The 25,957-nt window shown below is 47.1% G+C and overlaps 2 protein-coding genes across 2 annotated transcripts in view; both read left to right on the forward strand.

The window, feature by feature from the left end:
- Positions 1-2,674: 2,674 nt before the first annotated feature.
- LOC118086755 (metal transporter CNNM4-like) overlaps positions 2,675-25,957 on the forward strand; it is a 29,714-nt gene continuing 6,431 nt past the window's right edge. The window contains exons 1-5 of the mRNA XM_060275777.2: positions 2,675-4,547; positions 15,961-18,578; positions 20,170-20,310; positions 23,031-23,159; positions 24,417-24,586. Coding sequence (XP_060131760.1) covers positions 17,177-18,578; positions 20,170-20,310; positions 23,031-23,159; positions 24,417-24,586 — 1,842 coding nt within the window. The 5' untranslated portion in view covers positions 2,675-4,547; positions 15,961-17,176. The remainder of the gene's footprint in view (positions 4,548-15,960; positions 18,579-20,169; positions 20,311-23,030; positions 23,160-24,416; positions 24,587-25,957) is intronic.
- TRNP1 (TMF1 regulated nuclear protein 1) lies at positions 4,541-9,864 on the forward strand. Its single transcript, XM_035118749.3, has one exon. It carries the CDS (start codon positions 4,594-4,596, stop codon positions 5,185-5,187), a length of 594 nt encoding a protein of 197 aa, XP_034974640.2. The 5' UTR covers positions 4,541-4,593; the 3' UTR covers positions 5,188-9,864.

Here is a 25,957-nt window from a genome sequence, read left to right on the forward strand (position 1 = left end):
CCCTCTCTCCCTCTTTTCTTCTTCTTCGTATTGCAAGCCTACTGGGGAGCCAGGATCTGTTTGTACTCTTTTTGTTTGACAGCATATGCTGTGAAGCTGCAGAGTGAGTCAAGCTATAAGCTGGAACAGGCAAACAAACATATTGGATGAAGCCCCCCAAGTCCCCAAATTCATACTGCAAATTCACCAGTGCCCAGTCTGTTCCAGTTCTGCCGTAACCACCAGCAGAAAAAAATCAAATAAAAAAATTCAATTTAGAAAAGCAAGAATATCCCCAATGGGTAGGCCGCCAACGCTACCTTCTGTTTAGCGGGATACAGCCAGCTCTACAGATGACATTTCACTGCCACACAGCTCTCAATCTTGTTCTGAGTGGGTTTCCTGTGGTTTCCTGCCAACCCATCCCACTTTAAGCCTTATTAATAAAGCCTTATGTAACCGTGCTGTTGGCAGACACGTTGCATGATCAGGTGGAACATCTAGTGGAAGGATGCTGTAATTCAGAGAATGTGCAGAAATGGTGGTTATGTGCATGTGTGAGGGGGAGTAATGCGATTAAACAACTCGGAGAGAACAGGAAAACTTGGGGACAGTTCCTTGTGATGAGAAGTGCAAAAATGGGGGGGGAGTTAAATTGTATATGGAATGGCCACTAAGGGTGAAGCAAGTAAACAGACAGAGCTGGGTCAGGCTCTGCTTTCTTGGTAGGAACCTCTGAGCCCTCATTCTCCCGGGCCCATCAATTGTCACTCCAAGCATGTTCCAGTCTCTCGTTTCCCCTGGCCCTAGCCCCCAAATTCTCCAGCCCATCCGAGTGCTGTTAAATCCTTCCAACAAATAAAAGTATTTTCCCCATAACATAAGAACAGAGGAAGCTGCCTTATACTGAGCCAGTTCACTGGTCCATCTCCACTTAACTGACAGCAGCTCTCCCGACCTGAAGATGCCAGTATACCTGAAGGAGCGTCTCCACCCCCATCGTTCTGCCCGGACACTGAGATCCAGCGCCGAGGGTCTTCTGGCGGTTCCCTCGCTACGAGAAGCCAAGTTACAGGGAACCAGGTAGAGGGCCTTCTTGGTAGTGGCACCCACCCTGTGGAATGCCCTCCCACCAGAGGTCAAAGAGAACAATTACCAGACCTTTAGAAGGCATCTCAAGGCAGCCCTGTTTAGGGAAGCTTTTAATGTTTGATTTCTGTATTTTAATGTTTTGTTGGAAGCCGCCCAGAGTGGCTGGGGGAACCCGGCCAGATGGGCAGGGTATAAATAAATAAATAAATAAATAAATAAATAAATAATTATTATTATTATTATTATTGAACCAGGGGCCTTCTGCATACAAAGCAGATGCTTGACCACTAAGCCAAAGCCCTTCTCCTAAAGAGCTAATACAGTCATACCTCGGTTTAGGTACGCTTCGGTTTGAGTACTTTCAGTTTAAGTACTCCATGGACCCATCTGGAACGGATTAATCCACTTTCCATTACTTTCAATGGGAAAGTTCACTTCAGGTTAAGTACGCTTCAGTTTAAGTACTCCGCAGACCGTCTGGAACGGATTAATCCACTTTCCATTACTTTCAATGGGAAAGTTTGCTTCAGGTTAAGTACGCTTCAGGTTAAGTACAGCCTTCCAGAACCAATTGTGTACTTAAACCAAGGTACCACTGTATATAATATAAATTAAAGCATTTATTCGCTACCCCATTCAGATCTGCCAGGTTCATGTAATATAAGGCTGGGTGTTTTGTGGTTGATGAATCTAAGTTCCATTGGAGAAGAATAGCATGTGTATATGCTGTCCTTGTCAGGATTAGGAAATCATGTAAATAGGCACCTCTTTCCAGTAACCACCGATTACCTCCTTTCTCACTGGGCTGCATTGTGTCCCTAAGGTCAATATTTTCCTGTCTGGATTACTATAGAAACATTTCCCGCAGGGAGTTGCCAAGGTTTCACCCTCTCATCCGTTACCCCCTCTGAATTCACGCAGGAGCCATGACTGAGACAGATGAAACTGCGGCTCTTTGATGAAACTGACTCAAGCTTGCAGTAGCTGCCTTTGCAGGTGGCGTGGGCATGGCAAAGAGAGTCACCTGCATTTTGCACACTGCAGAGAAGGAGCCGAACCAGCCCCCAGTAATGCTTTTTCGGCTGCAATCCGATAAAGTTCTTTCCAGGGAGTCAGTTCTCTTGACTGAGTGGGACTTATTTCTGAGTAGACATGAGGAGGATTGTACTGTGTTTTACCAGCTGCAAGGGAAGAAATACGTTTGCAGATTAATCCCTTCTAGAACAACAACAAAAATGCAAGCAGCAGAATGCAGAATGTTAATATTATGATACACTACATACACAGGGCAGTATCCATCTAACACACCCTGCCAGTGAAAAGATTTAAGCTTGTGCAACAGAACTCGCCCCCCTCCTGTACTCTCCCTAAATCTGCTCCAGAGGGTTGGGGGGGGGGGCTCTCAGAGCAGATTGGGGAGGGGCACAGGGGAAGCCAGGAGGGGAAAGTTTCATAGTGCAAGACAAAATCATTGCGCCATTGTATCATTGTGATACTTCGAATATAACCCAACATTCCTAAAATCTGCAAGAAAAGTTAAGGAGAAAAAGGAAAGATGGCACCAAAATGGCCTAAAAACGAGAGGAAAGCCTCAAGTAGGTTCTGGATAATTTATTGTGCAGTATGCTGCTACTGTACAGTTGTCCTCATCAGGGGTGCTGGAAATACTGGTAGGCAAGAAGTAAAATCAATATAATAACAATAATTTTTTATAACTTTCTATAGCAAGTCTCAAAGGAAAGCAATCAGAATACAAAATGGGCAAAAGCAGAAACTTACTCTAATATTTCATTTTTATTTATTAAAATAGCCTACCACTCACTGACATCCCAAATACTAGACCGGGGTAAAACATAAAAATAAATTATAATACCTAAATGAATAAAACATCCAATTCATTAAAATATTGGAGAGGCAGCTAAAAACAATAGAGGAAACTGCATAACAAGGGTGGGGAACACTTTTCAGCATTCTTTTTCTTCTATTGCTTTATTACTCTGTAGATCATCTCTGTAGATCATTGGTTGATTAATCAATGAAAGCTCATTAGATTAACAGTACAATCCTATGTTCATTTCCTCAGAAGTAAGTATAGGTTTAAGGTACAGGTTTAATTAATACATTTATTTGGAAAATGTATAGACTATGAAACTTAAGCTAATATCTTTACAGGGTTTACTGGGCCTGTGACCACTATAGTAAAATTCATAATGCAATGAACAATAAGACTGCAATAAGACCATCAATTTTGTACAGATAGGGTTGTATTAAGATTTCTTTCATCAGCCCTAGTTGTTAATGGGTGGAAGGTAAAGGTAAAGGACCCCTGGAAGGTTGAGTCTAGTCAAGGGCGACTATGGGGTGCAGCGCTCATCTCACTTCAGGCTGAGGGAGCCGGCATTTGTCCGCAGACAGCTTTCCGGGTCATGTGGCCAGCATGACTAAACCGCTTCTGGCGCAATGGGACACTAGGACGGAAGTCAGAGTGCATGGAAACACCATTTACTTTCCTGCTGCAGCAGTACCTATTTATCTACTTGAACTGGTGCGCTTTGGAACTGCTAGGTTGGCAGAAGCTGGGACAGAACGGGAGCTCACCCTGTCACACAGATTTCAACCACCGACCATCTGATCAGCAAGCCCAAGAGACACATTGATTTAGACCACAATGCCACCCGCTCTCTGTTCTTTATGGTCATGGGGATGGGAATTTGCCCATGGGGATGGGGATTAGCAAGCGTATGTGTTCAGTCAATGTGCCTGTCCACCTTTGCCAGAAGCATGTACTTTGCCCTCAGCCTCGAGTAAAAGTATGCTATTGGCACTTGTGAGTGTATCCGCCGAGGGAAAGGGTGTTGTGAGAAAGGGGTGTGTTTGTGCGTGGTCTGGTCTAGCCTCCAAGCAGAGCGAAAACGTGTCTGGCCAGAAGCTCCTGCGGCAGGTTGCTGGGTTAGCAGCTGTTCCGTACAGAGGCAAGGGGCGTCCGCGGAGGGCAAAAAGCGGAGAGTCCCCAGGCGGACGTGTGCGAAGGTGATGCAACCGCCAGGCGGGAAGAGGGGAGCTGGGATCGGGACTGGCGAAGGGATGCGCACCGGCTGCAGCCGGGTGGGCGGGCAGGCACCGGGCGGGGATTCGCTGAGTGATGCTCCCGCCGCTTCGATGACTGGCTCAGGGCGGCATCTCTCAGCCGCCCCCCTGCCAACACCCCGCCCGCCCTGCCGTCCCGTTATAAGAGCGCTCGGAGCCGTTCGCCACTTCGCCACAACATCACAGACCGGCGAGACCTGCGCCTCGCTTCCGCGGCAACGCCGCCGCCGCCGGTCCCCTGGAGCCTCGGCACGGGGGATCGGGGGAGAGAAAGCGCACCCCGAATCCCCGAGGCGATCCTGGGAAGGAGCTCCTTAGCCCCGTCGAGTCGAGAGCGGAGCCTGGCGCGCCCCGGGCGCCTCGCCAGCAGCATCAGCGGCTTCTCCAAGGTGCGGCGGTGCGCTCCTCCTCTCGCTCTCCGAAGCGCGCGCCTGGATGCCCGGCTGCGGTCCCGCGCCCTCTGCTGGCGAAGCCATGACGCCGCACAGCCGCTCGGAGGCCGGGCAGCCTGAGCAGGCGGCCGCGGCCGCGGCAGCAGCCGCCAGCCGCGAGCTGGAGGTGCGCGGAGCGGGCGCCTCCGCCTCGTCCCTGCCCGCGGCGGTGCGGGGCGCGCTGGAGCTGGCCGAAGCCCGGCGTCGGCTGCTGGAGGCGGAAGGGCGCCGGCAGTTGGTGTCGGAGCTGGAGAGGCGTGTTGAGCAGCTGCACCGCGTCTTCATCGAGGCCGAGCTGCGCATGGCCAACCGCGCCGAGAGCTTGGGCCGCCTGGGCAGCGGCGTGGCGCAGGCCGAGCTCTACCTGACCACAAACGGGCAGCGCCTGAAGAAGAGCCTGCGGCGCTGCAAAAAAGCCAGGCCGCCCGCCTTGCTGGCTTCGGCGCTGGGATTGGGCAGCTGCGTGCCTTGGGCTGCCTGCAGAACGCGCCGCGGCCGAGGGGGCCCCCCGGAGCCGCCCGAGTCCCCCTTCAAGAGGATCCAGCAGGGGGCAGCACCAGCTCCTTCTCCCCATCAGCCCCGGCGAACCCGGCCTTAGAAGTGGGGTGGGGCGCTGCACCCCTCTGCTACCCGCTGGAGGGAGGGTGTCGCTAGGGGGGTGGGGTGGAAGGCGACAGGTGCTAGTAAGCGTGCAGAGGGTCTTCCTTGCAGAATTTTCCTCCAAGGATGGGGACCGTTTCCCGAGCCCCCCAGAGCAGGAGGGTGTGGTGATGAATGTTGGTGAGCATCCTTCCTTCCTTCCCCATCTGCTTGTGGCAAACAGCTCCCTCCAGGCAGATCCACCTTATGCATTTAAAGCATTCTTATTGCACATTTAAAGTATATGACTTCCCCCAAGGAATCCTGGCAACTATAATTTGTTAAGGGTGCTGGAAAGGTTTGTGAAGGAGCAAACTACAGTTCCTAGATTCTTTGGAGGGAGTTGAATGTGCTTCAGATGTATAGTGTGGCTCTTTTCCAGCTGCTCATCATCATCAGATCTATTGGCTGCTCAACTATTGGAGACATCTGATTCTCATGACCATCTCATTCATTGACTTTCCTTATGGTTTGGATAAGTTTGGCTTGCAACCAGCCCCAGATTCAGCTCTGCTGCTCTTGAACTGGTCTGCTGAAGCTTTAAAGTTGTTCCAGAGCTGGCTTTTTTGGACTGACGGTCAGAGGGTGAGATGATGGTGGGAACCAGTCCTGGACCACTTGCCTTTAGGAAGCAAAAAACGGCACCTTCTGCTCCTAGGAAATGAGTCCTTTTTACTAGGAGTCAAGCAGTTGGGTGCTTCAGCTTCGACTTTTGGAAATGTCTATTACCACAGGAGGCCTCTTCATTGCATTCTAGTGAGGACCCAGAGCAAAATGGGCAGCATCAATATGTCTAGGCAGCCCTTTTGGCAGCAGCTGGAGAGAGGGTGTTGAGTCTGCTGGTTCTTATGCAATCAAAAAGTACCCATCTGTTTTGTAGAAACTCATCCTTTTTAGTCCAGGGCCTCGGAGAGCTTCTGGATTGTGCAGAACCTGGAAACATTTCATCTTTGCATAACTCTTAAAAGCAGTCAGTTTTTTTGTGGCTTGACATTGCCCCTCCTAAACTCTGCTGGTACCCATGGGTCTTTGAAGAAATAAATTTTGGTTCAGGAGAAGAGCAAGTCCCATCCCTCATATATATATATATATATATATATATATATATATATATACACACACACACACACACACACACACACACACACACACACATGGCTTGGCTTCCGAGTTGTCTGCCAAAGATTCCACCTTGAAGTTGCTTCCGGCCATGGGACTTTAGTGATGTGGAGGAGTAGGCTTGCCCAACGGTAAGCACCTGCTTGACAGACTTGACCTTCACCTGACACTCTGCTGCTAGATCTTCCTCAATGCAGGTGCTTCTTTTACCCAGCAAGGCTGCTGGTCATGCTTGGCTTCTATTCTCCTCTCCCCACCACATTTCCTGTTACTGGTTCCAAGAAATTGGCCTTAATTTTGCCCTAGTACATAACAAAAGCTTCCTTTATCCACCGAGGGAAACTGCCATGGAACTGCAACCAAGACAAGAGGTATCCCGAATTGCTCCTTCCTGCTGTTTTGGACAATGGCGTTACGGGGACTGAGCAGGAATTTTTTCCTACAATGATTGTATTAGAGCTCTTCCTTAGCCTTTTGTCTAGCACTTACTGACCTGAGTTGGACTGACCTGCTGTTCTGAACATCAGAAACACTATAATTTCTCATATTGAGAATCTATCTTGGTCTTTATTGGGGCTAGAGTTTGCCTCTTGCTGGTTAGCTGATGGGAACTTCTGAAATACTTTTATTTATTGCACTTTTAATGTAGATGTTGGCGTTGCTTTGCCATTTAGAATCTTACAGGGTAATGAATGGGTGCAGAATATCCACTGGATATTGTGCCCTTGATCCTCTGTATCCAACAGGTTTGGGTATATGGGGTGAAGACATGCCAGCTTTGTACTTTTGTATTAGTTCCACTTTCAGCTGCTTTGACAAAGGAACAGATTGAATCAGACTTCAAAACGGGGGGTCAAAACAGGGCGCTGAAATAAAGCCAGGCTGCATTTCTTTTACGTAGGTAGGGCTACAGCATGTGCTTAGAATTCGAAGCTAAAATACTCGTTATGTAACAGGAATGTACTGTGCAGTCTAAGTAATACTGGACAAAATTGCTCAACTTTCTCACTACAAAAATAACTGTAGGGGTTTTCTTGTAGAATTCGGATTGCTTTTGCATCTAGCGAGGTAGCCTAGTTACTCTTCTGCAGCAAACACAACAAGGAGCTTTTGGCACCTGTGAGGTTCACCAGGTTTAAGCTTTTGATGGTGCCATCCAGGCAGGACTTTGGGGCAAATGTCCCGGGCTGCACTCAGCAGAATGGGCATGGGCATCGGGAGGGGGACCTATGCCACAGGTTTGGCTAATCACATTCTGAAGTGAATGAAGTAGCAGGCATTGCCATCAAAAGAGGTAGGGAGACAAGACCATTAATTCCAGAGACACTGCAATTCTAACCTCGCTTACCTGCGAGTATGCCCCATTTGATTCAGTTGGTCATACTTCTGAGTAGGCATGGTTAGGACTGCATTCTAAAATTACCTAGCTGTGCTGCTGCAGGAACTGGAGCAGTGAGGGAGACTGATGCATGAAGCACTGGGAGATAGGCGGAGTGGTGCAGTAGGAAGAAAAGGAGCTCAGGAGGAGGCATGAGCTCACTGGAGAAATGCAAGCATCCAAAGAAGCCACTTAGGTTTGATAACAGCCAGACTTAAAAGCAAAAGGTCTAGAAACTCCCTTTAAGAAAAAAGGAGGGAGATTGCAAAATCAGGATTGAAATAAAGTCACTGCATTTAACCCAATGTTATCATAACCATCAGGCTAACAAGAGGTTGTTTGAACAACTGATGCTTAGAGCTAACACAACAATAAAAATAGTGGGGACAGCAGGAGAGGAATTCTCATTTTTGAACACAGGTTTCTCAAGAGACTGACATAATATTTTTTAAAAATATTAGCTTCTGAAAACTAAGGGCTCATCCAAACGTACACTAGGCACAGGTCCATACTTTAAAGCACTGTGTCCGAGCGCTCCCCCCCCCAACACTTTCCCCAGGTTGAAGCCCTGGAAGGACATCTTGAACAGGTTAAATGCATTGAAGAGTGACCGTATGAAGAGTGACCTTTATCCAAATATGCAACCTCTCTTCTCTTTCCCTGGAACGTATACAGTGCAGTCCTATATAGGTCTACTCAGAAGTAAGTCCTACTGTGTTCAAGTGTGGATAGAATTGCAGCCTAAGAAAGGGCCAGGCTGCCAATCACTAGCAATTTGGATAAACACATACTTTCAACCACAGAGTTGCATCCATATGCAGCAGGAATGTCCAACTTCTGAGAGACTGTGATCTACTTGCACGAAAAAAACACTGGCAGTGATCCACCCATTGTATTGACCGGAGTTGTTGAGCTTTTTTTAGGGAGCAAAAATTGTTGATTTTTTTGGGGGGTGTGTGTGTGTCAGGGTCTCACAATCGACCAGGATCGACCACGGATCCCTGCGATCGCCCAGTAGATCGCAGTTGACCTGTTGGACAGCCCTGACATATAGCAAAGAAAATTGGGATTCATGTGGTTTGGATAATGACGGTGCGAGAGGTACTGGTTCTGACCTAGCTGTCTTGCATGGTTGCCAGGTGCAAAAGAGGACAGGGCTCCTGTACTTTTAGTAGCAATGTAGAAAAGGGAATTTCAGCAACTGTAGCTTGTCATGAAGCTATTAAAGGTGCAGGAGCCCTCTCTTTTGCACCTGGACACCCTATTCAGTTATAATATTTGCCCTTCCCATACAGCAATCCATTACAAGCAATCCATCTGAAGAAGCGTGCATGCACACGAAAGCTCATACCTATGACAAACGTAGTTGGTCTCTAAGGTGCTACTGGAAGGAATTTGTTTGTTTGTTTCCATTACAAGAATGTAAAGGACAGGAAATTTTGAAGCTGCTTCTCCCCCCCTCACTCCGACCTTTGGCATCAGAAGGGACTCCTGTTATCTTCGCCTAGTAGGGATAAAATGATACGTCTACTCTCCTCTTTTATAAAGGAACTCGAAGGTATTTGGTGGTGTGTTTGTTTTAGAAATAAATAGATAAATAAATTGCTATTTCATGAAAGTGCTGCAGGGACTACCTTAATATGGATGAGATAATCAGGCAGCTGGTCTGTTACGTAATCTTTGCCTCCCATATGTTTCTGGTGAAGGGCTCCTGCCCTGCTGATGCGGCATTTGGGCTCTGTTGGAACAAATGTACATATTTTGCTACAGGCACCAGCTGGAAAGGAGCGCAGAGTTTATACCCAAATAAACATTGTGTTCATTGTTTTGAAGGTGGTTGACTTAAGCCAGGTGGAAGAGGTGAGACACGCAAAGCAAATCCCAGCACCCGGGTGATAGCTTTGCAAATGAACAATGGGAAATACTTTGAAAGTGTGATTTTCTCCCTCCCTATGGTTGAACACCTGTGCATGCTTACCTGGGAGTAAGTCTCATTGGGGATTGCTTTCAAGAGGGCATGTGTAGGAATGCTGAATAGCCGTGATCACAAAATCATGTGAATCTGGAGGAGTGTCATTGAAATTAAAAGTGCTTATTGAGTAGATTTCTGCAGCTGAAAATAAAGGCACATGACACAAAGTGGAGGCTGGCTGATTTATGGGAACATGAATGTGTGCTGGTAAGATGTTGACAGATGAGAAGCTGGTAAGTAAACAGTGGGGAAACCTTTTAGGCTGGTAGAATCATTGTCCCTACCTTCATGGGTCAATGTTGACAGGAGGGTGGGACAACCCACCTGTCAATCATCTAAAAATCACATGTGGTGCTTCCCAAGCACCTAGCAGACAGCTGGTTGTCTGACATTTGGGAAGAGCAATGCAGGAGGCTTTGCAAGCCCTTAGCTCAGCATTCAGGATTTGCTGAGCACAGGGCTTGCAAAGTGCTTTGGACAGCACTTCCCAAGCACTTGGCCACTAGCAAGATGGCAAAGATGCTATTTGCGTGTATCAGCTGTGGGATTGAGTTTGCCACAGGGAATTCTGTTGTGTAGCTTATGCAGCTGTGTCTCTGCCCCCCACACGATATCACAACAAACAAACAAACAAACAAACAAACAACCCAAAGCCACATCCCGGTAGCAGTATGGGCTGGGAATGAATCTGATCAGGGTTGCAGCACAGTGCAGAAGCTTTTTGAATGCCTCCTAATACCTTAACGAACACCAGTCATTGCAAGTGCACAATAAAAAAATGTTTGGAGGGGCCAATAGAAAATACACCTAATGGCAGACACACAGATTGGTATGTATTGTTCCCAATGTGTTTTGAAAAATGTTTCTTAAGGAAAAACGAACACCCTCTATTTGCAGTGTGCACCTTAGTAAGATCTGGGAGTGGGAGGAAACTGATGCTGCAGCTCACCAAAACTGGCATAAAACTCCCCAGTGCCATCCACTTAGAACACTGTCAAAGAGTCAGTAATGGGCACACCAAGCATCTAGTCACAATTCAAAAGCATCTCTGCCTGACTTAAGAGCAAACATAGTTAAAGTCACAGAGTGCTTTTGTGTGATGGGAATGGCTCACAGGAGCAGCCCGTGAATGAAAATTGTAGAGAACCACCCCTGCATGATGCAGCCCTATGCATGCTTACTCAGAAGCAAGTCTGCTTGACTTCATCAGGACATATGACTCATCCAGACTTGCCTTTGCCCCAACACTTTCCTCTGAAAAAGCTCGATCTTCAGTGGTATATGTCAATTGGGTTCTCTCCGGATTGAGTTTGCTCTGATTTATCACTGAAGTACGGGTTTTCTGGGGGAAAGTGGCGGGGCTAGAGCAAAACCACTTGTCCCACACTTTCTAGGCACAGGTACAACTGGAAAACCACTAAGACCTGTTCTTTCTAGGCAGGAGACAAATGTAAATCTGGATGAGCTCTTAGTGTGCTTCAGCCAGGACTATAGCCTTGTCGTCATCCACACCACACCAGCCATGATTACTATGCTATCCCTCCACTGTTGGAAGCAGTATACTTCTGAATACCCATTTCTTGGAACCACAAGTGGGGAGATTGCTGTTGCTTTTTGTTCCTTCTGTTCCTTCTTGTGGGTTTCTCAGAGGAGACTTCTGGTTGGCCACTGTGAGAACAGGATACCGGACCTTTGACCTGATCTAGCAGGGCACTTTTTATGTTCTATTGCCTCTCAGTCATTTCTCCTACAGCATACGTAACTCAAAGTACTTGTATGGCAGGTTTTAGATGTACAGTGCAAATCTACACACGTTTCCTCAGAAGTAAGTCCCATTATGCTCAGTGGGACTTTCCCCCAGGTAAGCGTGCACACACAGGATTGTTGCCTCAGTGTGACAAGTTACTGAGATGCTCCATAAAGGAGGCAACACAAATAAGCAAGCAATTCTTCTTTTTAAAAAACCCTCTACTTGAAATATTCCTGGCAGTAATTCAAAAGCCAGTACTGTTTCCCTTAACCAGCCTGGTGACTTTTCCTATTGCTGTGTCAGAATGTACAAATGCTGTGCGTCATGGTGCCAGCTCATACTGTGGAAATGTCAAGAGGCCTAGCTTGCAGCTGACTCATGCTGCCTGCCATTATGCTAATTGGGGGGGGGGATGAGCTCCTTCTCAATGCCTTCACTTGCTCCAAACTTCACACTGAGCTATGACAACGTCCAGGGAGATATGGCGCTGTTGAAGTTGACCGTAGGATGTAGGTCAGCTGCTGCCAGTGTCAGATTCAGGCTCCAAAGGGGATTGAGCTCAGATGAAGTCTGAGGAAAGCCAACTGAAGCGAAGGAACTGATCACAAAGATCAATGCTTCCAGAAGTTTTTTTTAAAAAATTGTTTGTTTGTTTTATTTGGTGGAATGTTTATATCTCACCACCCTTCCTCAAACTGATAGGCCTAGTTTTGATCCTGGGTACGCCCCTGACCAACAGGGTTGCAAGCACGCTTTGTCTGTTTCCTTTTGGACAATGGGACACAGCAGAGACTGGGGTCTTTATGCTATATGGTTTATTTACACATATACACAACCTGAGTCTACCTGGGTCAATGCATTACACTCCAAGAGGGTCACTTGCTTCTCCCATAGATATAGCAGGCTTGGGTCTAAGAACAGAGAAATCAGCCATGCTCCCTGTCTCTTTGTTGTAGCCTGTTACAGTCAGCCCACATGGTGCTTTTCACCCCCATTCACCTTCCTTTTCACCGCTAACCCAGTGAAACTATCCCCCTCCAGCCTTGCATCATCCAAACAGAAATTCTTAACCATCTTTTGTCTCTGCCCACTAACACACAGCTGGATGAGGGGCTCCAACCCTCTTGCTGTCTGGCACTGAACGTCATATGATGGCTCATCTTTTGTTAGGTTAACGATTCTGCCATCGCCAGTCAATTATTTCAGGAGGAAGTTCGCCTGTGTTATTTCCATCTTGAATCCTTGCTGGATCTGGGAATTCAGTGTTTGCAGTTTAACTCCCCCCCCCTTGATTAAAATCTAACACTAAATCTATAACTTCTGCACCCATAAGCTCTAGCACCAAAAATTTATAATACCAGTATATTTTCTTTTTTTAAAAAAACCCAACAACCTTGGATGTCCTCAGTAGGGTGATCACATGAAAAAGACAGCAGGGCTCCTGCACCTTAAGAACTATTTCCAGATGGGTGGCCCATAACACTGCCCAGCAGCGACTTGCCTGGTAGTAGGGCAGAACAGCAACAATAGCTGCTGCTTAGTGGGAGACCAAGGCAAGGTCTGTGTTTTCAGTGTTGGATTGCAACTCAGCTTGTATTGAATACTGGTGTGTCTCATGGGGAGAAAGGAGAGAGAGAGAGGAACCTCCAAGCTCCCTAGACTAGGCATCCCCAAACTGCGACCCTCCAGATGTTTTGGCCTACAACTCCCACGATCCCTAGCTAACAGGACCAGTGGTCAGGGATGATGGGAATTGTAGTCCCAAAACAGCTGGAGGGCCAAGTTTGCCCATGCCTGCCATAGGCTGTCCTTCAACATGTGCTGACCCTCCTTCAGGTGCTAGACCAGGCAACCCCAAACTTCGACCATCCAGATGTTTTGGCCTACAATTCCCATCATCCCTGACCACTGGTCCTGTTAGCTAGGGATCATGGGAGTTGTAGGCCAAAACATCTGGAGGGCCGCAGTTTGGGGATGCCTGTGCTAGACTGATACTCTCTGGGTTGCTTTCCTCATTTCCTTTCCCCTTCTCTTTCATCTTCACCTTGGGAGAGGAGACATATTTTTATGTCTCTCCTGCCGAGACCAAAGATCAGGCACATGGCTCTTTGCATCCCTCCACCTGGATTAGACAGGATCTTTCCTAACAAGCGTGCATTTCCTTAGATAAACTTAGCATTCTTATATTACAAAACTTAGGGTCTCATTGCGATTATAACCAAGGGTAAGCTGTGCTTATCCAGGAGGGAGCCAGTGCTCTGTTTGGCTTCCAAGCTGTGTGTTAACCCTGCACGCACATTTTAAGAGGCACATCCGTGGAGCCAATCTGGCGCTCCCACTAGTTCATCCCCACAGCCCTGACTCTGCCAATGCCTTGTGCCTGTCCCTGCTGGTAAGTGGTAGAGACTCTGCTGTCATGAGGCTGTTCCCAACACTATCAGGAGTACTGCACTTTTTCTATATGTACAGTACATCTGACTAGGTTCTCTGCATACCAGAGGGCCGATTCTTTTGTGGTGCGTAGGGATTGGAGAATCTGCCCATTTCAGTTTCTCTCCCTCTTTTTTCCAGTCTCAAATTCAGCTCTCCACATTTCCCCATAATTGTGTGTCTGTTTATAAAGTCTCCTTGAAAATTCACCATCACTTTAATGTGAATTTCTTTACACGTTTGGTATGCAGTTATGCCTAATATATACATTTTTGCAAAAGACTTTCCCCTAACGTTATCCAGTTCTGTATGTTATTTTCACTATGTTCACTTTGCAGTTTTTGTACACATGGCTTGGCTGGAGCATTGTGGTGCAAAATTCAAAGAAGTGAATTTATTATTATTATTATTATTATTATTATTATTATTATTATTATTATTATTAGGATGGCTGTGTTTTGGTTCTTGTATTATTTGGGAAAGTTCAAATTAGGTAGATTCATCTTTAAATGCAAACTGAATCTAAAATCTCCCCTATTCCTAGTGGTGAGTGCCACTTTGACCCTGTTTTGTTTTTATTTTATTGATCTTTTAACTATCACTAAAACACAGTTCTTGCTGCTGCTGCTGGTGCTTTAAGTGAAAGAGTGATATGGCACCATAAACCCCATGAAGGAAGTGGAGGAAGGGAAGGCAGAGCAGATCCCCTTCTTTCTCTCTGTTGCCATAATCTCATCCAGCGTCTAGTCTAGTTGGCCAAAAGGAAAGTGGAGAGGATGGTTTTAACAGCAGTGTAAGGGAGGAAGGGATCAGGGTTCAAATAGGAGAAAGAACACATTATCTCACAGAGGGTTTCAATTAATGGTATGAAATGCACAGCTTGGTCTTAAATCCTCCCGTTCTCTCTCCTCACTCGCAATGAGCGATTATTTTCAAATCAGCTTTTGACCCTATTATAGCAAAGCCTACTTAAAAGAATTGAAAAGAAGAGTCTGTAAAAAAAAAGGAACCCACAAAGATTAAGATAATGCAGTCTGCCTCCCTTTTCTGCCCCTTTAAAAGACCCCTTTTAAATATCCAAAAGGAGACACTAGGATATAGAAATAACACAAATATAAAAACAATTAGAGACTACAGAAAGCCAAATCAGAGCAGAGTAAAATAACAACTGTAATATGCCTGGGCAAAGAGATAGATTTTGACCTTGAATTGGGCCTGGAAATGAGCTGGCAACCAATGCAGCTGTTTTAGAGCAGTGATTATAGGAGTTCTAAAAGCAACTCAAGCCGGTAATCTGCATTTAAAAAAATACATATTAAAGATTTTCCTCATTTACAAAAGCATATGCATTGTCTATTTCTTCAGGTTGTGTTTTCTACAGATCAGTTACATTTGTTGTGAGACATTGGGGTTATATCCAGTATAGGGCTGGGAAGAAAAGAGGTGGGGACAGGAGAGAGGGAACGGCAAAGTTTATGTTATTTTGCTTAGACTTGTGTGGGGCTTTTGTGTCAGTGTCACTTGAGTATGTTCTCTTTCTATTCGCTTGTGATGTTTCCTTGGTGATGAGAGAGGTTGGTGTGGCCTAGGGTGTGGTTGATTGTCTTTGGTAGGGTTGCCAGACTCAATAGAGGACAGGACTTCTGTGCCTTTCATTGCCCTGCTCTCTTTTGAGTCTGGAAACCTTAAGGGGAACCAGCAGACCCTTTATTTAATTTCCAACCAAAGGGTCTGCTGGTTTCTCTTTAAGTTGTCCAGACTCAAAAGAGAGCAGGGCAATGAAAGGCACAGAAGTCCTGTCCTCTATTGAGTCTGGCAACCCTAGTCTTTGGTTGGCTGCAGTTGGATTTGTGTGTGTGTGTGTGTGTGTGTGTGTGTTGTTGGGTCAAGTTAGCCATATTGAATCGAATGCTGTTGGTGGGTTCATGTTGTTGTCTTGTTGGGCTGTATATGTGATAAAGGGGAGCCATACCAGAGTGAAGGAGTCCTCTTCTATTTGTCCCCGTGTCAGTTTCAGTCTGTTAGTTAGCTTTTCAAGTAAGGCTGTTTCTTGATACCAGTGTTCCATGTTTATTCCTGACAGGTCCCTCCAGTGTCTGGCTATGATGTTTCTGGCTGCTGAGAGTAGGTGGGTTATGAGCTCTTTATAGTGTGAGTGGGCATTGTTATCTTGGAAGATGTTCAGTAGGGCCAGTTCTGGGGTTACTTCTAGTACCTGTTTAGCTATTTTGCTTATTTCTTGCATGACTGCCATTTGACGTTTCCGAGTCATTTTCAAGGATAGCCCCATGTACGGTGCATTGCAATAACCCAGTCTGGGAATTACCAGTGCATGCAGTTGCATGGAAGTCATCTCTGTCCAAAAGTGGTTGTTGTTGGTGAACTAGAAGGAGCTGGTAATAGGCACCCCCAGCGTGGCCACCGACACCACCTGGACCCCTCAAGTGACAATGTTAGATCTAGGTGTACCCACAATCTGCTCCTTCCAGAGGAGTGCAACGCCAACCAGAGCAGGCCATCTTCCCACCTCCTGGACTTGAGAACTTGGAACATAGAATACCTCAGTCTTTTCAAGATTCAGCTTCAGTTTGTTGGCCCATAGAATCATAGAATTGGAAGAGACGACAAGGGCCATCCAGTCCAACCCCCTGCCAAGCAGGAAACACCATCAAAGCAATCCTAACAGATGGCTCCAAAGAAGGAGGCTCCACCACACTCCTTGGGAGCAAATTCAACTGCCGAACAGCTCTTACTGTCAGGAAGTTCTTCCTAATGTTTAGGTGGAATCTTCTTTCTTGTAGTTTGAATCCATTGCTCCGTGTCCGCTTCTCTGGTTTACGCAACCTCATCTATACAGCATTCAAGCAACCAAGAGGCATTATCAGAGTTCAAGGACACATTCCAGTCAGGAGGAAACACTCACAGAAGTGGCAAAGTATGGTTCGTGAAGAGGGTATGGCCCGCGGAGAGGAAATATGGCTGAGGAAAATGTGAAGCCTAGAGAAAGTCCTGAAGACCAGAGAGATCTGGAGGGTCAATTTCTTCCTCAGAGCAAGAACTGGCCATCTGTTTAGGGCGCTGACCTCTGAAAGGACCTTCCCCTCTCCCCGCACCATGGAAGAATATATAAAATATCTCCTTCAAGGGTGGAGTTATTTAAGCTACTAGGAAACAGTGTGGCATGCAAATGAGGTGAGTGTGTCTGCATATGAGGTGGGTTTATGACATGTGCTTGTACAGCCCAGTGTGTGCACCTAGAGAGTAACTGGAGGTACTGATCAGCGGAGCTCTCAAGGGACATGTCCACAATGAATGGTTTGGGGAGCTGCCTGAGCTGGAGGGATGAGGATGCAGGACTGGTACTGCTGCTGGTAAGGTGTCTCTTCTTTCTGCTGACAACGTTCCCTTTGCCAGCCACTAGTAGAACAGTCATTTTAGGCATGAGGGTGGAGAACAGCACCAAACCAGGTTCTACAGTCTTGGAAGACGGCATCATCCAAGTGGTGGAAGGAAGCACCATCCGGCTTCGGATCTTCGGTCAGGGCATCCACCAACATACTTGCCAGATGATATACTTTGCTGAATTACCTGATGCGTCAGGTGCTAATGTTAATGTGGACGCCTGCAACAAGAAGACCAACGACTTGCTGGTGAACCCATACTGCCATGAGGTACGGAACACCACTGCCCTGCTGGATGTTTTAGTCCTGATCCTGCGGAAGGAAATCGAGTTCAAGAACTATGTGATGTGCTTGGAAGATCATTCGGGCATGCCACGGTATTGGTTCAGCGACCGCGATTTGGTGATCCAAGTGATCGAGGAAAATCAATTAAAACTGCCTCTCTGGCTGAAGATACTCCTGGTGGTCATCCTGCTGGCGTTGTCAGGCATGTTTAGTGGTCTCAACCTGGGCCTGATGTCCCTGGACCCCATGGAGCTGCGCGTCGTCCAGAACTGTGGCACACCCAGTGAGAAGAAGTACGCTGCCAGGATTGAGCCCATTCGGCGGCACGGCAATTACCTGCTCTGTTCTTTGCTCCTCGGCAACGTCTTAGTCAACACCTCCTTCACCATACTGTTTGACTCCATGGTTAACGCAAGCATTCTGGCTATAGTGGCCTCTACATTTGGTATCGTTCTCTTTGGGGAGATAATCCCCCAGGCCCTCTGCAGCCGCCATGGCTTGGAAGTGGGTGCCAAAACCATTGTCATCACCAAGTTTGTCATGCTGCTGACTTTCCCTCTCTCCTACCCTACAAGTAAAATACTGGACTATGTACTTGGTCAAGAAATGGGCCACAGGTACAACCGAGAGAAGCTGATGGAGATGCTGAGGCTGACCGAGCCATACATGGGCCTGCTGAAGCAAGAGCTGAATATCATCCAAGGAGCACTGGAGCTAAGGACTAAGGCAGTGGAGCATGTCATGACCCCACTGCACGACTGCTTCTTGCTCAACAGCAATGCCGTCCTTGACTTCAACACCATGACGGAGATCATGGAGAGCGGCTACACACGTATCCCCATCTACGAAAAGGAGAGGACAAATATAGTTGATATGCTGTATGTCAAGGATCTAGCCTTTGTGGACCCAGATGACTGCACCCCGCTGAAGACGATCACTAAATTTTACAACCATCCGGTGCATTTTGTTTACCACACCACCAAACTGGATGATGTGCTTGAAGAGTTCAAAAAAGGTAACAAGGTGGAGATCGAGTCAGCTTCAGCCTCCATTTAAAAGTTAACTTTTTGTTTCTCTTTTGAAGAAGGAGCAACTTTTAAATAGTGGTTACCTTTAGAACAGGCCAGAGGGATTGGTCATCATCCAGAGAAAGTGATGGCATAGATTGGTGCCAACATTTTATGGATGACAGAAATGGCCCTTGCATTTGAGGCCCAGTGTCTCCCCAGGCAGAACTTAGATGAATCACAGGAGGTGGGGTGAGAGAAGAGTTCAGCATCCCCTTACATAGCATCCTGTCAGGGGCAGCCCAACCTGTTTTGCCACCTGAGGTGAAACAGGAAAGTGCCACCCATGCTGCCACAGCCTTGTGAGAGCCCCACAAGACCTCATGGAGCTCTTGCAGGGATCTCGCAAGATCTTGCCATAACTCAGAAGCCTCAGCCACTTCTCCACCGGTGGGGGCACCCATGGCAGCACCCCTTGGATTCTGCCACTTGAATCAGCTGCCTCACTCTGCCTCATGGGTGAGCTGGCCTGAGCACATGGCTGTCTCATCGTTCTTGGCCTCTGGGGATAACTGCCCTGTAACTTCTCCCATTCCATAGCCATAAGTATGTAAGCCCTGTGAGATCAGGCCAAAGGCCCATCTTAGTCCAGTATCCTTTTCTCCCAATGGCCAACCACATGCTTATAGGTAGCCTGCAAGCAGGACCTGAATGCAACAACCCTCTCTCCACTTGTGATTCCCAGCAACTGGTGAATCCTATGCTGAAGCAGGTGACTGCAGATTCAGCTACAGGTACTTTAAGGATTGCAGACAGCTTTCCTGAAGGAACAGGAGAAGGCTCTCCTACAGCCTTCCCCAAACCTGTTGCCAATCTCCAGGTGCTGTTTTACTCTAACTTACAGCTGGAATAGGGATGACAGGAGTTGTGGCCCAACAATATCTGGAGGGCACCAAATTGGGGAAGGCAGATATACTATGACTCTTCTTTAAACGCAACAGTTGTCTTAGTTAAAGCAGAATGGAAGTGGGGGATCTACAGGATGAAAGAAAAAGGCATATCGGAGGAGGGATTGCATTGAAAGCAGAAAAGCAAGCCCTGACACCTCCCATTTAAAAGGGTCAAATAGCAGAGATGTGGAATATTATTTCCCATCTGGGACTTTGGAGAGCCACTGCCAGGCAGAATAGGCTGGGCTAGATGGACAAATGGTCAGACCTATAGATAAGTTTTCTGAAGAGATGTAAGGCACGCCTTGAGAGACACGGGTTCCCCATCTCCATGAAAGAACATCTGTGGGCCAAAGCCAAGATTATATAAGAATTTTATTTAATGGATATAACTCTTTAAAACTTTTTTGAAACTAGTGTGTGTGTGTGTGTTTTAAAACACCATCAAATGATGTTTTGGCCTCAGTGCATGGGTGTAGCCAGAATTTTTGTTGGGGTGGGGGCAGGACTTTGTTAGGGGGGAAGAACCGATGTGATTGGTCAGTTAAGTACTTCTATTGTTTTACTTGATCTGGGAGAGCAGCTGCCCCCTGCTTCTCCCCTTGGCTATGCCCATGCCTCAGTGATATAACCAAAGTCTGCCCCACAGGTAAATCTCACCTGGCCATTGTCCTAAAGAAGAATGAGGCTGAATATGAATATGAAGATGAAGTGTTGGGTATCGTGACCCTGGAGGATGTCATTGAAGAGATAATCAAGTCAGAGATCCTGGACGAATCAGATCTCAACAGTTAGGTTCATTCCTAGTTGTTTTTCCACCTATGAAACAGCAGTGTGTGTGTGTGTGTGTGTGTGTGTGTGTGTGAGAGAGAGAGAGAGAGAGAGAGAGAGACAGACAGACAGACAGACAGACAGACAGACAGACAGACAGACAGACAGACAGACAGACAGACTCACTGCATTATATTTCCTCATTTTGGGTGTAGGTGGGGAAGCTATGGCCCTATAGATGTCATTGGACTCTAACTTCCATTAGTCCCAGTTAGTATGGCCAATTTTTAGTGATGATGGGAGTCCTACAATATTTGGCAGGCCTTGTGTTCCTCATTTGTCTTCAGATGAAGGCTTAACACACACTGTGCTGTGGCAGGTGCAACTGTATTTTGTTCCCACCAATGGTGGCTCAGCTAGCCTATCTTGGACCACTGCCATTTCTGCAGAAAACACTCGGAGAAGAATGGTAGAGGGAAAAGATCGTGATCGGCATTAGTTGTTTCCAACTGAATTTTGCTCATTTCTCTTGCAGTCTGCCTAGAATCAATAGTGTCATGAGGTAATTTGAGATGCTGGCCTTAGATTTAGAGTTATTATCCTACTATTGCAGGAGCTGTAATTGCTCCAAGCTACAATGTTATGAAGCACCAATAGGCAGAATTAAAATAAGGAAATTATGGGCTGTCAAAACAAGATGGTGCAGAAGTCCAGGACCTCACTCAGCAGAAGCAAGTGAAGGAATGCACATTTATCTGAGGAGCCCTCCTGAATAATCATTACCTAACTGCACCACTGCTTCTGACCTGCTCCCAATGGTAACTGGTGACCATTGGGCCTGGTGGAGCTCAGGTCATTGCAAACAGAGCTGGGGAAAACAATAGGTGAAGCGAATAGTCTTTTCTATGGCAACAAAAAGTTTCCCCAACCCATTTCATGGAAGGCAACATGGTGAGGCTCAGAGGCAGTGCCCCACTTTGTCCTCTTGAGGGACGCTCTCTAGTTGCTTCCCAGTCTTGCCTCATGGTTTGCCTTTCAGTCCTGGCGTCTGGTTTGCTCCTCAACCTTGCTTCTTGATTTGACCTCCAGTTCCAACCACCTTCTTGGTCCTGACTGCTGGCTTTGCCCCTGGACTCTGATCCCTTTGTGCAACTCCTAGTTCCCGGTTTGACACCCCACCCCACCCCAGCTCATTAAACTGCTGACAGGTATGGAGCACTGCCATTTTCCCTTACCTGGCCCTCTGCGTTGCCAGGAAAAATGAGAAGCTTTGAGAGATCCCAAGGAAAATCTAGGTTGCGGGTTGCTGGTATTTTCAAAAAAGGCTAAACTCCATGGATATACAATGGTACCTTGGGTTACAGATGCTTCAGGTTACAGATGCTTCAGGTTACAGACTCCACTAATCCAGAAATAGTACCTTGGGTTAAGAACTTTGCTTCAGGATGAGAACAGAAATCGTGCGGCGGCGGTGCAGTGGCAGCAGGAGGCCCCATTAGCTAAAGTGGTACCTCAGGTTAAGAACAGTTTCAGGCTAAGAACGGACCTCCAGAATGAATTAAGTTCTTAACCCGAGTGGACCTCTGGAATGAATTAAGTTCTTAACCCGAGGTACCACTGTACAAACTCTGAACTTGATCTTTCCAGTTAAACACATTTATATTTATACAAACGTATTTCTTTGGTGTGCTCTGAAGGGACATGATGCAGCCAACACACTCAAGATAAGCAGATCTGGGGCTGCTCAGTGCCTTGGCGGGCGACCACATGGGGAGTCCTGTGTATGCCATTTTGGGTTCCATCATGGAAAATTTCAAGAAAAGCCTAACTTAGGGTATCCCTGCCACCCAAGGTGTGGTGGGTGGTGTTGCGAGGGGAGGAAAGGAGATACCTCAGTGGTGCTACCGACTTTGATACCATTTCAGTATCAGGCAAAGGTCTCAGCTGTTTTATCTCTGCTGATCACTCGGACTGGGGAGACCCACCCAGGGACCATAAAGCTCACTGGGTGACTTTGGGCCAGTCACTATCTCTCTGCCTAGCCTACCTCACAGGACTGATGTGAGGATGAAAGGAGTAAGGGGGGAACATCTGGATTTGTTAGCTGCCGTAAATGTACTTGTGAAAGCTGGAGTATAAAGTCATCCAAAAATGTAAAACAAAATAATATCATACTTCCTTTATCAAACTTTTTGTATGGCAGCTCCTACACTTTGGAACTCCCTGCCTGCTGACACCAGGCAAGTGCCTTCACTGTGCTCATTTTGGCACCTGCTTAAAACATTTTTATTTAGGCAAAGCTATCCACATACAGGGATGTTGATGTGTTTTAAATTTCTTTTTAAACATTTTCAGTGTTTTTAAAAAATAAAATCCAAATGTATGTCATTCATGGTAGAATCTAGCAATCTTTTTGACAAGGGCTAAAAGGGGAATCAAAATTGGTGTTGAGATGGGGGATCACCCCCTTGGAAGCGGGGACAAGACAGGAAGCTCCCAAATTCCACGTCATTGAAACTTCACTGGTTTCTGAGCCATCTCGCAGATAGCTACCATGTGCTTTCAGATTTTCCTCAGTGATCATGAGGACTAGAAGCATATATGTTCTTTTGGATCCATATGTGACTGCGAGATTCTGCTCTCTCCATTTCCTTCCACTCCTACATTACACAGTGTGCCCATGGCTGCTTCTATAACAACACAATGTAGTGATTCTTTATTTGCTTTCCTCCCTTGCAGCCTACAATCGTACCAGAAGACGAGATGCCAGCCCAAGGAAGTGGGACTTCTCTGCCTTCAGGGGCAACGACATTGAGATGAAGATCTCCCCTCAGCTACTCCTGGCTGCACACCGCTTTCTCTCTACAGGTACGAGCCCTCAGGGACCACCTAGGCCACTGGAAAGGTGGAGAAGGCCATCTAGCATGACCATGAAATCAGCCTGATTAACTCCTTGCAGGGCTGGCCCTGCTGCGCAGCAGGATAAATTGGCCTGCTTCAGGCAGCACCGTGATGGGTAAGGTGGGCCTGGCCCTACCATTAGGCAGAGTGAGGGAGCTGCCTCAGGCGGCACATGCTGGGAGCAGTGAGGTGCTTGAGGACAGAACCATGTGTGCCACACCATCTGCCCTGCACATCCTAAACTACTATGAACATGAGTACATAAAAAGAGCCAAAAGTCCATTGCACCCAGCACTCTCTTCTCACAGTGGCCAATCAGGTGCCAATGGGGAGTCTGCCAGCAGGACATCAGTGCAGCTGCACTCTCCCCACTTGTGATTCCCAGCAACTGGAGTTCAGAATAGGAAAGGGCAAGAAATTTGATTCAGTTCACAAAGACATCTGAAGACAGCCCTGTTCAGGGAGGCTTTTAATGTTTAATAGGTTACTGTATTTTATTTTTCTGTTGGAAGCCGCCCAGAGTGGCTGGGGAAACCCAGCCAGATGGGCGGGGTATAAATAAATTATTATTATTATTATTATTATTATTATTATTATTATTTATGTCATAGCTACCTGATTCACATTTTCTTAAACAATACAAGAACTGAAACATAGCCACCCTAGAACATTTGTTCTTCCTCAATGTCTGCAGCCCAGTTATTGTGCACAAAAATGCATTAATTGGGGTCAAGTGCCATAAAAAGGCATATATTAGTAACAGATGTAAAACAACTAGTTATCATAAATAAAAGTGCTGCAGAGAGGAAGAGAGGTAGGGCATCAGCTTTGAATGCAAAGGGTCCCAGGTTTAGTCCCTGCCCCCAGCTTCTTCAAGTAGGGCCAGGAATGTCCCGTCTGATCTGAAAGCCAAACCTACCTGAAAGCCAAACCTACACATGCATATTTAAACTCCTAGCTCTGTACACATACAGAGTATCTTCCCACTGAGCTGTGCCCCGGCTCAGTTCCTCAGTGCAGCAGGCCCAAAAGGATTTCCAGGTACAGTAGCTGACATCCATAATGTGTGAGTGCCATCACTCTCCCACTCTGTTCCATCCGATGCCACCCGCCATCTGCCTCCAGCTGGCTAACTCGCCTTGCCTCATGGTGGCATGGATCTGGGAAAGGATTTTGCTCCCAGGAAGCATCCTTTGATTCCTGTGTCCTCTCCTTGTCATGCAGAGGTCTTGCAATTTTGCCCGAGCCTCATCTCCGAGAAGTACCTGCTACGTCTCCTCAAGCATCCTGGTGTCATCTGTGAGCTGAAATTTGATGAGCAGAACAAAGAATCTCCCAGACACAACTTGTATGAAAAGAACACACCAGCAGATTACTTCATTCTCATTTTACAGGTACCGGTACTTTGTTGGCACTTCCTACTCTCTCCGCACAGCCAAGGAAGCACCAACTGCATGACCTAATCTGTGGGTCATCAACGCGGCACTTTTGGTAGCCAATGTGCACAGAGAAGTCTTCCTGGTGCCTGCTGGGTCCCATCTCTGTGCTGAAACTTGAAAAAGGCCTTCTTTAGGCAAGGGGAGGTTTACAGCTAGGGAGCAAAGACAGCACATGTGTGAGGCCCACAACAACTTCTCTGGTTTGGAATAAGGGCCCATGGATGCAGAAGGTTTGGTAGCCCCTGCTTAGGCTATAGTCATGTATCCCAATAAGACGACTCTCATGGTCCCTTCCAACACTACAGTTCCATGATTCTGTGACCCTGCTAGTGACTGGCCAATTGGAACAGAGTCCACCTTAAAAGCCTTATCACTGGTGGCACTCCATGTGGCATGTCAGTACCAACTGCGTGTCCTATGGCAACTGTGTACAGCATATTCAGGCCAATGTTGCAGAACACAAGAGGGGGAGGGACCCATGAGGTCATCTGGATCAACCCCTTCGCGTAGGAGGAAATGTGCTTACCAGCATTCCTAGTGGGGCATGACACACTACAGGATATATATAACTACACACCAGCATACATGTATATAAGTGCAGACATGCATAAATTATACAATAGGAAGGCCACTGCTAGACATCTACCGGTAGTACAACCCCGCAAGCCGGAAAACCAGTATACTCGCAAACATACATGCATGCATCCAAATTTATTCTATTAGTAATCCTGTGTAGGGTAATAATTGGTGCCATAACAGGAATATGCAGCTGCCCCATACAGGGATTGGACCTGCCACCTTTGGCAGTTTGCAGGGCTGGCTCTAAGGCAAGGCTGGGTGGCGCATGGCGCCGGGCCACCAGGGGGTGCTGTGCGCTGCGCCTGCCAGACAGACGCAGTGGGAAATGGGGCGGGGGGCGCGCCGGAGCAATCTTCGCACCACGGCGCCAGGGCGCCTGATATGCTTAAGACGGCCCGGGCAGTTTGTATCAGGCACTGAGCACAAACCCTCCATTGTAGATGCCAAGAGATCTACTGCAAATGTGCTCATGCAGATCACATTGCGCCGACCATGTGGTCAAAAACCAATTGGCGTCAACCATGTGACCAAAAACAAAATGGTGCCGTCCGTGTGATCACAGCAACATGGCACCATCTATGTGTCAGGGACAAAATTAACACCGGCCGTGTGAAATAAACTGGTGCCAAACTCGTGTCCCCAAGTAGGGGGTAACCTGGAAGCAGCCCCACCCCACCCCCACCCCCAAGGAGGCCGCTGCCTGTGAACCCAGCCATCCACCTGCAGCACCAAAATAAAGGAAGCCCA

The sequence above is a fragment of the Zootoca vivipara genome, chromosome 6 (genome assembly GCF_965207765.1).
Source record: "Zootoca vivipara chromosome 6, rZooViv2.hap1.1, whole genome shotgun sequence".
Taxonomy (NCBI): Eukaryota; Metazoa; Chordata; class Lepidosauria; order Squamata; family Lacertidae; genus Zootoca; species Zootoca vivipara.

What these genes read in the sequence shown, in the direction of transcription:
- TRNP1 (XM_035118749.3), top strand. Translation starts at nt 4,594, where the DNA reads ATGCCCGGCTGCGGTCCCGCGCCCTCTGCTGGCGAAGCCATGACGCCG.